The following is a 14,553-nucleotide window of genomic DNA, read 5'->3' as shown; positions in this document are numbered from 1 at the left end:
TGGAGGGTCACCTTCAGGAAAGTCTCTGCTCCGAGAGCTTAGTATCTGCTGACTCGCCCGATCGGAGGAACGCTAATGCCCGCTGATCCTCCAGAAGGTGAGAGGAGACACCCCGTAATCCCGGGGGGAACCGCTGCAGACCGGGGTGACCACTCGCCTCCCGGGGCAGCCTGGCACTGAGCAGCCACCGGTCACCGGGAGGCACCACCCACGCCAACGCAGAGGGAGGAGGAGCCGGGAAGGAAGGGCCGGCCTCTGACCGAGGCGAAGGGGCCACAGCCCAGGCCTCAGCCCTCCACACTCAGAGGACGGAGGCTCCTGGGCCTGCCGGGTGGGCGGGCTTCACTCTCAGTTCTAACAAGACCTCAGCAGCTTTTAGAAAGCGGAGAAAAGTGTAACATCCAGGTGACTGAGAGAGACTCTGAAATGTCATAAAATAGAACTTAAGCATAAACGTATTTTACTAATAATGTCGACAAGCACGGTACTAATGTAGACGTGATGCCCACCGACGCTGTGAGCCTCCAGCACCACAGCCTGAGTGTCTGAGCGCCACAAACATGACAGACTGACTCGTGCTCCGAAACTGCAGCTGAGTCAGGAACACATCCTGCACAATAACCCGTCTGTAAAGGCAGGAAACACAGAGGTGATGTAAGCAAACGTACATCCAAATAAAAAAAACTATTTTGGATTTTCTCCGAAACGCTCTGCACAGCAGAGGTCCTTCTAGCGTCACCTTTTGTTCTTTGGTTTATGAATATGAACTAGGGCCCCACATATGTAAGGTATTAAGAGCTGTAACTGTCCAGTTTAAAAAGCAGCTACAGCCCAGCCGCGTGGCTCAGAGGTTGAGCATCTACCTATGAACCAGGAGGTCAGGGTTCGATTCTTGGTCAGGGCACATGCCCGGGTTGCGGGCTCCATTCCCAGTGGGGGGCGTGCAGGAGGCAGCCGGTCAATGAATCTCTCTCATCACTGATGTTTCTCTCTCTCTCTCCCTTCCTCTCTGACATCAATAAAAATATCTTAGAAAAATAAAACAAAGAGCAGCCAGGCCCTGCCAGAAAGAGAACAAGAGCAATCCAACACCTCCACCCCTTTGGGTCCCCCTTCTTTAGGGGCGACCACAACCCTGAGCTCGATGTGCTTCGTCCCAGCCCTGCTGCTCTTCCGCAGACCCGACCCCCAGCGTTCACAGCACAACTCCAGTGGGAACCCCCAGGCCGGGCGTAAGGCCTCACACGTGGTGATCGGAGCCTCGAAGATCTGGCCCTACCTGCCTCCCTGCTTCACCCGAGCCCCTGCCTCCTGCCCACTGCTCTGGCCACAGCACCCTTCCCTCCAGGAAGGAATAGCTGCCTGTAGCCTGGTGTAGCTCCCAGCCCCCCTCAGGCACAGTGATGCCCTGAGAGCCTCCGGACGGGACGGCCCAGGTGGGGGCCGGCTGCAGGAGACACTGTGGAGGGGCCTGAGGCGGCTCGGGGGCGAGTGGCCTGGCTACAAATGCCTGTCTGGACAGGACAGAGGGTCCCACAGATGAGGGAGCCCAGAGACCGTGTACTGTTTGGTCACCGGCTACTTTTTTGTTTTGTTTTGGGTTTTTTTGGTCACCGGCTACTTTAATACAATTCTAAGGTGGGTTGACTAGTGAGGGCATTTTCCTCTTTCATTCTTTCTGATTAGCAGTATCACGGAAATGGCCTAAATTACCATTCATTTGCATTTGAAACTGTATGGGATACTGCACAGAACAAAGTAAAGACAGAAGATTTTGTTCTGAAGCCATTTACACTCTAAAGCAGACAATTTCACGAACAAAGAGAAAACCAGACTGAAAATTCCTAACAAACGTTACAAAAAAAAAAAGCCACTCAAAGACAGGCATCTGGGCCGAAACCGGTTTGGCTCAGTGGATAGAGCGTCGGTCTGCGGACTGAAAGGTCCCAGGTTCGATTCCGGTCAAGGACATGTAGCTGGGTTGCGGGCACATCCCCAGTGGGAGATGTGCAGGAGGCAGCTGATCGATGTTTCTCTCTCATTGATGTTTCTAACTCTCTATCTCTCTCCCTTCCTCTCTGTAAAAAATCAATAAAATATTAAAAAAAAAAAAAGACAGGAATCTGAAGATTTCTGTTGGGCACCTGAAAGCATGTGTCAGTCACCAAGTCACCAGCATGTCCTGTCGTTGTGTGGCTGGGAAAGGCAGCCTCTAAGACAGTGGTTCTCAACCTTGGCTGCACATTAGAATCACCTGGGAATCTTTTTTAAAATATATTTTTATTGATTTTTTACAGAGAGGAAGGGAGAGGGCTAGAGTTAGAAACATCGATGAGAGAGAAACATCGATCAGCTGCCTCCTGCACACCTCTTACTGGGGATGTGCCCGCAACCCAGGTACATGCCCTTGATCGGAATCGAACCCGGGACCTTTCAGTCCGCAGGTTGACGCTCTGTCCACTGAGCCAAAGCGGTCAGGGCTGGGAATCTTTTTAAAATCCTGATTTCTGGGCCTCAATCCAGAAATCAGGATTTTAAAAAGATTCCCAGGTGATTCTAATGTGCAGCCAAGGTTGAGAACCACTGCTCTAAGAGAAGAGGCTCAACAGACCAGTCGGCGAGGCTGCAGGTGCGGGAGATGGAGGGAACGGGGAGGGGAGGACCAGGAGGCGATGGAGCAGAGCAGCCGCCAGGGGCCAAGGGGTCTGAGTTAAGGGCAGAATTTAAAGGAGAAACAGTGAGTGCCGATGGGAGCTCCCTGACTGGTGGGCAGATGGGCCGGGGGAGAGAGGGGGCCGCAGCTGGGACTGCATCCTTGCTGCGGGATGTGGGCTCAGGGAGAAACCAGCAGCAAATCCGGGCACAGCACTTGGCACCCACTGTTCTAAGGCTCAGCACACTCTACCCTGTGCCGGGCACTGACCCTGAGCGTGCCAGCCGAGAAACCATGAGGAACAGGCTGGAAAGATGAGCCACGGCACAGAGAGGTTAGGCGACTTCCCCAAGGTCACACAGGCGCTGGGCCTGGATCTGGCAGAAACGAGGAGGAGAGGAAGGGAAGGTCACAGCTGACAGGGACTGACTAGGGCGGGGCAGAAAAGGGCCTGGGCAGGTGGACGTGTGACCTGGGAGCGTGCACCTGGGAACCTACCCCTGGCTGCTCAGACACCTGATGCAACTCCCTTGCTTTTTCTTTACAAATCACGGCCAATGCCCACCAGACCAGTCCCTGTGCCTCAGGGCCGACCCTGCTCATGCCCTCACCTGGAGTCTGTGCCCCAGTGCATGGCGTAGATTTTGGCCAAGTGCCCCCGCAGCGTCCTCCTGGTGCGCATCTGGATCCTTCCCACGGGGTCGATGTTGTTTGTGATCTGAAAGCAAACGTCCTGCAGGTTACCATTCTGTGAGGTCTCCTCTCCGCCACCCCCACTGGCCCCCCAACCCCCTCACCCCAGCAGCTCCACTGGGATTCCTCCTGTTTGCAGGGCACTACTTTCCTTTCATGAGGATGAGGCCCACATTTCTCCACCTCAAACCCCACAGCGGGCACCATGCACAGGGCTGGCCACACGGTCACCTCCCTCTTCTCTCTCCACGTCTCACCAACTGGGCACTCAGGCCCGGTCCTCCCACCTCCCAAGCTCCCACGGCCCAGCGCTCAGGCTGTGCACTGACCCAGACCAGAGCGACCACCCACTTGGGATTCTGCTGCTGTGGACAGAACTGCACGTGCAAACCTGCGGTTCCCTCCGACAGGAAAGCCCCGACGCTAATGACTTGGGTGGGCAAACGGAGCAAGTGTATCACATTAATGGGCCTAAAGACTGTACAGAATTCAGATTCAGGTAATTCAATGTAGTACAATTTCTCCTTAACTTATTGTTTAACCCCAATTAAAGTGCATCCCCCAAAGCATTAAAACACTATAAAATATTAATCATTCTCAGGAGAAATATGACTTTTCTTCCACATTTTATTCTTTGGGCAAAAATATTAATTTTTCTAATGAGGTGAAATTCACCACTTTAAGTGTACCATCCAGTGGTCCTTAGCACGCTGACAACGTGTGATACCACCTCTCCCTCGTTCCAGAACATTCCCACGTCCCACGTCCACTAAGCACTCACTTGTGGGCCCCCTCCAGCCCCTGGCAACCACTAATCTCCTTCAGTCCCCATGGACCGGCCTATTCAGAATGTTCCGTCAGTGGAGCCCTACAGCGGCCTGGCCTGTCAGCCCCCCGCACCCGGTCCTGGGCTCCTCCGGCTGCACAGGCATCCACACTGCGCCCCTCCCGGCGCTGGGTCCTCTCTGCTGTGCGCTTGCCGCACTGTCTGCCACCTCCCGCGCCGGGGATGCGCTGCGAGAGCCTGGGCGTGCGCTGGTCTCGCACCAGCGTTCAGCTCCTGTGTCTGGAGAGGAGCTGCTGCGTCACAATTGAGGTTAAACTTGAGGACCCGCCTAAGGGACCTTTCAGATGAGCATTCACAGCTCCGACCTCTGCAGTAGTAAGTACCTATTTGAGGCTTAAAAGGGATTTATTCTTCATCCTAAAACACCACTTCCTAGCTGAGCACGAACACCTGTGAGTGAAACGCTCCCAGCACTGGGTCCCACCCTCGCTGCACAGGACTCGGAGCAGAGCTCGGCCCTGAGGTCCTGGAGGGAGGCGACTGCGTGACCTGGTTCTTACCTGAGAGAGAGTTGCATCTGCACAAGCTTTCCTGGCATCCTAGGGAGAACAGCAAGGAGGAAATTAGTCCAGGTCCAGGCTCGTCCACTCCCAGGCCCTCGCACCGCAGTTCAGAGCCTCAGCGCAGGGCCAGGTGGGACTGTCAGGCAAACCAGTCTGTGCCCGGACCACACTCAACATGGGGCACAGGAACCCAGTGCCTTCCAGGCCCCAGATCATCACATCTGGTCAGCACACCTGTGACCCCAGTGACACAGGCGACCCTGGGAGGACCAAGGGGAGGCTGGTGGCCCTGGAGAACCCCAGAACCAGAGCCACCCGTCCTCCTGCCAAGACCCCGCACCTCACGGCCCCGCACACACTCCTATCTCTGCCTTTCAACAAACCGCCCAGGAGCTGTGGGCCCAGAGGACTGTCTGAAAGCACTGCATGTCCAGCCCAAGCCCTGCTCTCCGGGCTGTGCCCACTGGGAACGGTCACCAGTGCTGAGGCTACGGGAACCGCCCAGGGCCTGGTGCGGCTTCCGGCTGAGCTGGTACCTGTGTTCCTATCTAGGAAATGACCTGTGAAGCAGGAAGCACTACACAGGGACACACTGAGCTCATTAAAATGCTTCATTGTCCCTAAGTGGTCAAAGTTACTAGAAATAAAATCTTGAAATCTCAAATTAGTGTATAAATTTTACAAACAAAAAAACATACATTAAGAAGGAAAATGAGATGATAGCTTTAAAAAGGGTTAAAGCTTGAGTGTAGGAATAATTTCCAAGAAAATTATGACAACATGTCAGGGGCGGTCGCTGCAGCTGCTGACAGTCAGAGACCCTCGTGCCGCTCCAGACTGCCAGGGCTGGTGAAGACACGCAGGGATGCGCTCCTAGCGCAAAGGCCTCGCTCTGTTCGTGATGAGAAATGTCACTGAAGGTGACATGCACCTATTTTGGCCCTTAAGTCAGAGGAGAATGTCCACGCTGTTGACCAGTCCGTCCTCTCTTCTTGGCCTGTGCCAGCACCACGGACCTGTCCCACAGCGAGGGCTGCTGCCTGCACAGCGGGCACGGCCACTCCTAGGAAGTCCGCACCTCACACGTCATCACTGAGCCGGGGACGGTAAGACGTGCATCCCTTTGAGACTGCACGCTTCCTCACAGGAACAATCAGAAAAGGACGAGACGGTCCTCTGGGGCCTCCCACCTGAAAACAAACCTAAGGAAGCACGCAGCCCTCGCCCTCAGTTGCCATTTCCTGCTCCTCTGCCCTGCGTCCTTTGAAAAGCTGCGTTTCTTGGGCGATCAGGGGGAAGGTGTGCTTTTCCCCTCCCACCCGCGGGGTAAGAGGTGCCCCCACCTTTGTTGTCCCTGTGCTGAGCCCAGAGACATGCACAGCACCAGCTTGGGAGCCGGAGCAACGGGGACAGCTGGGAGCCAGAGCCCCAGGAGCCATGGCACGTGCGCACATAGATGTGCCCATCAGTGCAAGACACACTGAGCGCTCAAGCCTTCGTGCATAGAGAGGGTGTAGAATAATGGAGTATGAGTGTATGTTTTAGGTATGTTGGTTGAGATAGTTTCTTAAAAATGAATGCCACCGGTTCCTCTTTATACATGTAAATTCCACACGTGGCCCACACAACAGCCCTGCCCGAGGAGGACGCCTGCACCCCACAATGCCACGGGGTCTGACCCACGGGAAGAGAGGAGCGCTGACTTCTAGCCTTTGTTCTTCCAAAGACGATGTCTGCCCCCTACGCAGGACAAACTTGCTGCATCTGAACAGGTCTGAGCCCACTACTTGTGAGCCATTCCCAGGTGCTGGGAAAACAGACTCTGGGTTCTCCTGGAGGCGGACAGGCCGTCCCACGCGTCCGCCCTGAGCGGAGAGGGGCACCCTTGCTCCTGCAGAGCTGCAGCAGGCTCTGGACGAAGGTCTGACCTCCTTCCTGCACAGGACACCGTTCCCCTCGGCTGCAGATCTCAGGGACCCCACTGCCTGCTCGCGAGGTCACGGAGACGGCTGAAATCATGTGGCGCCTGTCCCCGTCACCGCCAGGCTTTCTGAGCACGAGGGGCCATTTGGAAGGACACGGTTAGGCGCCCGTTCCCGCGGCCTCAGGAAACTGCTCCGACACCTGGGAGAAGTGACGCTCTGGCGGTGGCTGGAGCCTACAGGTGACCCCGAAGTGTCTGAGATGCCCCCTCATCAGTGGACAAGCATTGAGCTGTGGACGCTGAGGACAAGTGTTTTCTGTCGAGTCCACCTCCTTTCTCTCACTCTTCCCATCACCGGCCTGAGAACAGGAACACTGACTTGCAGTAAATGTTTCTCTAGAAAGCATTCTTTAGAAGCGCTGCCTCACAGAACCGGCGGGGAGCCACGCCGTTACCTCGCCTGGGCTGCCGTGCGACCTGCGCGCTCCAGGAGCCTGGGCTGCACACGCGGCTTTGCCTCCGGGGAGAGGCATCTGCTCCAACAGAAAAAGCTGTCCACTCCACTGACCTTCCCGAGGGAACGCCTCTTTTCAAAACTGAAAACAAGCCAGGCGCACCTGACGTACCTTTTATTGTTGTTAATACGCTTATTTTTAAAGAAGTTTCCTGCCCTCAACTTAACAGTCACAAGGGAGGGAGGCCAACATCACACTCTACACAGCAGTGATGAGGCCCAGAGATCAGGATTTTATGAAGATTCCCAGGTGATTCTAAGGTGCAGCCAAGGCTGAGAGCCACTGCTCTACAGTGACCAAAAGAACATTGGAAGAAAAAAATAAAAGAATGGCACAAAGCTAACTCCAAGGTTAAGAAAAACATGTGCAGAAAGATGTTTAAAATCCTGTGGAGACATTTTTATATATGAAACAATGATGCACTAGGAAACAAAACCCCAAAATAATGGATGAGGCCAAATTATGGGTGTCATTAGTGCATCCTGTGCCAATTAAGACTCAACCTCAGTCCTGAACCCTGGGGTCACCCTGTAACTCATCCCTCTGACACCAGGTCACATCTGGCCAGACATGCACTAGACTGGTGATAAGCCAACTGGACACGTGTGCGGCTACGTACTCTGATTTGGTTTTTCAGCTGCTCGGCCTCCTGCCGTAGCTGGTCGAGCTCGCTCATCTTCTGACCGTAGTGCTCTGCGATGCCACCTCAAGGAATCGGATCTGAAACAGAAACACAAGCACAGGAAGTTCATCAACAGCCGGGGCCAGCTGGCTTGGTTGGCTGGAGCTCATCTGGGACACCCAAAGGTTTCGGGATCCATCCCAGTCAGGGCACGTGCGTGAGGCAGCTGATCTTTGTGTCTCTCTCACATTGATGTCTCTCTCTCTCTCTCAAAATCAATGAAAACATTATCTTCAGGTGAGGATTAAAAAAATTCTATTTAAAGAAAAGTTAATGAACAATGACTAAGTAATGAAGCAGGCGAGAACAGGAAATTGAAATGTTGAGAGCAATTATAAATCAGAGACTAACATTCATCGGAACTTGTAAAATGCCCACCAGGGGCTGGTTAGTAAGGACGGCTTCTGTCAGTCACTGGCTTTGTACAGGGATGATGTCTAACAAGTGACGACTCAACAGACGGTGGAGGCTTAACAAAGAAGAAGCTGTTCCACACGCAGCCTCTGCCAGAAGGACCCGGGTCTCAGACGGACCCAAGAGGCTGAGACAGACGTCAGGAAGGCTCTCCGTGAAACCAGGGCAGGAGGTGGGGCAGTGGTGCCTGACCACCCATCACTGGGAGCCACATCCATGACCTTGACCCCGACTGCCTGATGTTGGCACGCCCGCCCGCACGGCCACGCTGAAGGACGGTGGGGTGTGGTGCCGCAGCCTCTGGTTCAGGAACCTGCTCTCCCACCAACACGGCCCTGGGATCCCAGCAGACAGAGGACCAATCCCACAGGCCACAGCTCAGGCCAAGCAGGCGCGGCGCCCACAGCCCGCAGCAGAAGCTGGGCAGGCGGGTGGCGAGCGGGCACTGCGAAGGGCGGCCGTGGCAGCTCCCGGGGAGGGCGACACAAGCCACAGGGTCTGAAAATACTTCTGACCCAAAGAGCTGCTGCACAGGCGACACTGAAGGGCGCCCAGGAGGCCTGGCCGAGGCAGAGCGCCTGTCCCGGAGGCCACGCTGCAGGCACGTGCCCGCTGACACTGAGGCGCTCCCTCTCCCCTTTGTCCAAGGACAGTAATTGGTGAACGTTAACGTCTGAGATAATAACGGTGCCGAGAGAATAGGAAAGCTTTAACACAAAAGGCTGTGATGTCCTCAGGGACGCCTGTGCTCCCCGCCAGCCCGGCGCCTCCCAGCACTCCCATGTGGGGACAGGCCACGTCCGTCCGTCCGTCCATCCGCCCATCCGTCTGTGCAGACAGCTCTGCAGAGCCGGCTCTTTCAACCCAACCGCCCCTCACGTCCTCCCTCCCGTCCAACAGCCATGCTCAGTCGGTAAGAAGCCCTTCCTCAGTCCTTCCAAGGCAGCCTGGAGGGGTAACTGCCAACGGTGCCATGAGGCACTCAGACTAAAGGGCTGGCTTCAGTCCACCGACGACTTCTGACCCCAACTCAGATACTCCCGCACGAAGGTAACTTTTAAACTGAGGACCAAACACAACAAGCTCTTCAGGATCTGGGAGAAGGAAGTGCTATCTGAGAGGCCGAGGTCTTCAAGTAAAGACCCAACTTCTTAAAAAAAAAAAAAAGAAAGAAAGAAAGGAAAAGAAAAGTTTTTACTGATTTCAGAGAGGAAGGGAGTGGGAGAGAGCAATAGAAACATCAATGATGACAGAATCATGGATCGGCTGCCTCCTGCACGCTCCACACTGGAGACCAAGCCTGCAACCCGGGCAGCTGCAGGAAATCAAACCATGACCTCCTGGTTCCTAGGTCGACGTTCAACCACTGAGCCATGCCAGCCAGGCAAGACCCAACTCCTTTTTTTTTTTTTTTTTTTTAAGGACCCAACTTCTAATGGGCGGGATAATTCCTGAGACCTTACATTTAAACGTCTCCTTTAATTAGATGTTCTTTTGTACATGTCACAAAAGACGATGTGCATTAATAACCACCGCCTCGTACTGTTCAGGTAGAGAAATGACAGCCCAAGTGTCTCTGTAGTGAGAAGCTCCGTGGAGCTCCGTCGCCTCGGCAAACCTCAGGAGCAATGCTGCTGACACTCGCTGACTTGAATCTTCGGCCACAAGCAAGGAGGACAAGCAGACCTCCTCTCACCATGAACAGCATCGACGACCGCTACTGCCTTCGGAATACAGCCCATTATAATCAGCCCTCACATCTGAGTCTCAGTTATAGACATTAAAACATTTTAAATTACACTCTCTCTTCTCCAGGTCAAAGCTGTATTTCCTAAACCGAATCTGGAAAAGAAGTTTTCTGCAGAGGGACTTTCACAAATGAAGCGCCCTGGCACGGTTGCCCGGGGGCACTGACAGCCCTGGCCCCGCGCTAACGGACACTGAACTGGCCCCAGAGGGTGAGCGTGGAGAGGGCACCGGCAGTCGCTGCTGCCCACACCGCATCCCACAGAGCCTTTCCCGTTCCCACCGCCACTCACCGTCCCCCCTCCTCTGAGAAGACACCGGCATGAAAGAACCAAGCACAGGACAGGGTGTGGAGGGTGGGGCCTCTCTCTGTCCACCAACAGGACACACCTATGCTAATGTGAGCAGCCTTTTTCCACAGACACAAGGACATGTTACTGGTGGTGGTTTGTGGAGAAAGACCCAGGAACAGGGGCAGCCTGTGTCTTCACGTTCTCTCTTCCACGTCTATTTCTCTTCAAAAAAGTTACCCGCTCCTCGGGCCCCGGAACCCAGAAGACGCACATGGTCTCCTCCTCTCAGGGAAGGGCCGGTTCCGCTCCCTTCACCAGGTGAGCTCCTGCAGGCACCGAGCCAGCCCTGCAGGCCCCGAGCAGGGGCAACGCCTGCCACTGGCCACCTGGAGACACAGGAACCACAGCTGTTTGAAAAGATGTAAAAGACCACGACCACCTTCACTGGAGTTAGTGGCTGCAGTTCCCTCTCGGTTCCCAATGCTGGCTGTGCAGCTTATACAAAAGCCCTGAGGGGCGTTCACAAGTCTTACTTACATTTGCTGGTTTGCTTTTCTCTTCGCTATCCCGAGTCCCCCAAAGCCTCTGGTCCCGAGGCCTGGCCTTCTCCCCTCCTGGGTCACAGTCACCGTTAAGCCCGGCCCAGCTGACTCAGCGCGCGGACCGCTAATCCACTCAGACAGACCCGCCAGAGGCCCCTCTGCCCCTCGCCACCCACACCTGCCACTGGCCTTGATTCAGACCTTCTGTTGTGGAAGAAATTTAAGTGACTGAAAGCAAGCAGGCTGAAGTCTGCCCTATGTTACGTCTTTATGAGTCAGCATTAGCATGATTTTTTATTCAAATACTAGTAGCCCGGTGCATGAAATTCATGCACATTAAAAGGGAATTAAGTGCCCTGACCAGTTTGGCTCAGTGGATAGAGCGTTGGCCTGCGGACTCAAGGGTCCCAGGTTTGATTCCGGTCAAGGGCATGTACCTTGGTGGCTGGCACATCCCCAGTGGGGAGTGTGCAGGAGGCAGCTGATCGATGTTTCTCTCTCATCGATGTTACTTTTTTCTTTTTTTTAATATATTTTATTGATTTTTTTTACAGAGAGGAAGGGAGAGGGAGAGGGATAGCGAGTTAGAAACATCGATGAGAGAGAAACATCGATTCAGCTGCCTCCTGCACGCCCCCCACTGGGGACATGCCCGCAACCCAGGCACAAGCCCTTGACCGAATCGAACCTGGGACCTTTGAGTCCACAGGCCGACACTCTATCCGCTGAGCCAAACCAGCCAGGGCTCTCATCGATGTTGCTAACTCTCTATCCCTCTCTCTTCCTCTCTGTAAAAAAATCAATAAAATTTTTTTTTTAAAAAGGGAATTAATTAGCAGAGATATTTTAACATTGCTATTTGCCCTTTCTCTATGATAGAAATGTGAGAGATGAAAGGAAATTAGTAAAATGTATATGAAAATAATATATAAATTTATTAATAAATAAACAGTAACAAAGGGATATAACAACAGAGGCATGATATAAAAACAAAAAAACATGATATGAAAACATGATATAAGAACAACAGTGATGCAATGACTAATAAAGTGATTAAACTTATTCTAATATCTCCCTGTACACCACATTAAGAGTGAAAACACTTTCAGAGTGCTTGACTAATTTCCCTTGTGATGAAGTACTTAGAACTTTAACTGTAACATCACATGCTCTTCAAACTCGAGAGAAAGCAACATATAACTGACCATGTGCGAAAACAGGTTCAGGTAGGAACATTCCTACTCTGTCTAGAGTTTGTCCTTGTGATTTATTAATAGTCATCACAAATGCTGGCATCACAGGAAACTGTCGTCGAATCAATTTAAATGGGAGGCCAGTGTCAGATGGGGACAAACTAATTCTTGGAATCAGAACAGCCTCTCCCTCTGCAGATCCTGTTAATACTTCAGCTTTGATAATGTTAGGTCGTAATCTTTTGATAATAAATCTGGTACCATTACAAAGACCCCATTTACTATTGAGATTTCTCAATAGCATGATTGCACCCACTTTCAATTTTAATTCATGACACGGCTCTGAAGGAGTAATACTATTTAGAAATTCGATGGGGAAATTTCCCTTTGTTTCTTTGTTATGGGGTGGGGCCACAACATTAGTAACAAAGAAACGGAATTAAAACTTTATTGTGGGGAGCCGATACAGTGTTTTGGACAGGTTCAAGCCTTGGACTGATGAGAGGGCACAGTCTTCTCACCGCCACGTGCAAGTCCCAGCTAGGAGGGCACGGCCCTCCCAGCACAATTATAGCCAACAGCTATAGCTGTAAGCTTGAACCAATGGTCCGAACACGTGGCCCCACGTGCCTGAGTGATGTGGGCTTGACAGAGTTCAGGTGCATGTAGTTGAGTAGGATTGAAACCCAGGAGAATGTTTGTAAACATCTTGGTCACGCCCTTACTTTGCCTCGTAGCATCTGCTATAAACTAAAGGCACGGCTGTGGGCCTGGTCGCTGTCTCTCAGAGAAGCAGCGTCGCACCGAGACCGGGCTTTCATTCTCTTGTCTGTCTTTTCTAAGCCTTTCAGCCGCCCCACTCGGGTTCACCCCGTGCTGGCGCAGCACACTTTAGAAAGATCTGCCTCCACGCTCCCAGGGCGGGTTCCTGCCTCAAACTCCGCCCTTACAGGAAACAGCTCCGAGAAACAGCTTGGGGGAGGGCGCAGCTGTTGCCAAGACAACCCCTATAGACTGACTTCCTTCCGCTCGGTCGGTCGTCAGTCGAGGCTGTTGTGGGCCTTGTGTCTGGCTGCCCCGCTGATGCTGGAGACAGGACAGAGGATGCAACCTGGGGGGTCCCACTCTTGGGGAAGTCTGGATCAGGAATGTGAACACATCTAGAGGGTCTGTATGTGATGAACACCACCCAAGGTTTTTATATAAGTAGATTCCCCTGTGGAATAATGTGGTGGGTGTGGCTCAGTGGTTACAGCATCAGCCTGCTCACCAAAAGGTCTCAGGTTCGATTCCTGGTCAAGAGCACAACCTGGGTTGGAGGTTCAATCCCCCACCCTGGTGGGGGCATGTCCAGGAGGCACCCAATCATTGTGTTTCTCTCACATCCATGTTTCTCTCCCCCTCCCTCCTTTCCTTCCACTCTTCCCTCAAAATCCCGATGAAAACTACCCTGAGTGAGGATTAACATAAAAAGCCACCATGTGCTCCAGGTGGCTCCCCATCCCTTGGTGCCACCACCAGTCCCTTCTCATCAGGAATCAGGACGTGTCAGTGGCCTCCCAGGCCCACAGGAATGTTCACTCGCTGCCAGGGACACTCTAGCTCAGGGGTGGGCAAACTTTTTACTCGAGGGCCACAATGGGTTCTTAAACTGGACCGGAGGCCGGAACAAAAGCATGGATGGAGTGTTTGTGTGAACTAATATAAATTCACAGTAAACATCATTACATAAAAGAGTACAGTCTTTATTTTTTTTTTTTAGTTTTATTCATTTCAAATGGGCCGGATCCGGCCCGCGGGCCGTAGTTTGCCCACGGCTGCTCTAGCTGCACGTCTGTTAAGATATCAGAAATCAATGCCCAGTCCTGGTGCTTCCACACACAGGGAAAGCGACCGTCACCACACCCGGGGTTTCACTAGGCGTTCACGGGCAATGGGAAAGGCGCTCTGTGCCCCCGGCTGAGGGGAAATTAAATGAGACAACGGGCAAGTGTGCGTCAGCCTGTGGGACCAGACGATGGCCTGCCCTCTCCATAGGGCAGCGCACACGCGGGGTTAACAGGAGGGCCTCCGGGACCCTGGCGCCCTGGCCTCGCTGCGACGCCAAGTCCACAGCGGTCACAGGGCCACACGGGCAAGGATTCGCGGACTTGCCCCACACACCTCACCTCCAAGACAAAGCTACATTTTGATACAGGAGTTTGCAGGAGGAATTTCATCCAATTTCATGAACTTTTCTGTTTTTCTTTCATTTCCAAATCCAAGTTCATCTCCAAAATGCAAAGAGTGCACATCCCAAAGGGCACAGGCAGCCCAGCCCCCGCCGTTGCCTGGTTCTAGCGCTACGGTGAGCGACGGGCAGCGGGCAGGGAGATGCCGTCTGTCCGGTGCGCCTGCCGGAGAGAGTGGGATGACGTGCAGTGTGGACCCTCGGTCCCATATGACTGACCCACAGCCTCTCCTGGCCTCCAAAGGTTCTGATCCACGTTTAATAAAACGGTGGGTCTGAAATTCGCTTGAAAACAACCAAGAGGAGGGAAACGGGCAA

The 14,553-nt window shown here is 53.2% G+C and overlaps 1 protein-coding gene across 4 annotated transcripts in view; it reads right to left on the bottom strand.

Moving 5' to 3' along the window:
• The window catches only part of GNB1 (G protein subunit beta 1), a 64,606-nt gene that overhangs the window by 10,910 nt on the left and 39,143 nt on the right, over nucleotides 1-14,553 (bottom strand). For all 4 annotated transcript variants that reach the window (XM_059691550.1, XM_059691551.1, XM_059691552.1 and 1 more), the window contains 3 exons: nucleotides 7,755-7,855; nucleotides 4,694-4,732; nucleotides 3,265-3,371 (listed from right to left, as the gene is read on the bottom strand). In XM_059691550.1, coding sequence (XP_059547533.1) covers nucleotides 3,265-3,371; nucleotides 4,694-4,732; nucleotides 7,755-7,811 — 203 coding nt within the window. In that variant the 5' untranslated portion in view covers nucleotides 7,812-7,855. The remainder of the gene's footprint in view (nucleotides 1-3,264; nucleotides 3,372-4,693; nucleotides 4,733-7,754; nucleotides 7,856-14,553) is intronic.

Source organism: Myotis daubentonii, chromosome 3 (assembly GCF_963259705.1).
Source record: "Myotis daubentonii chromosome 3, mMyoDau2.1, whole genome shotgun sequence".
NCBI classification, from domain to species: domain Eukaryota; kingdom Metazoa; phylum Chordata; class Mammalia; order Chiroptera; family Vespertilionidae; genus Myotis; species Myotis daubentonii.
The sequence above is the reverse complement of the archived record's forward strand: the minus strand, read 5'-3'. Positions and strand labels throughout refer to the sequence as shown.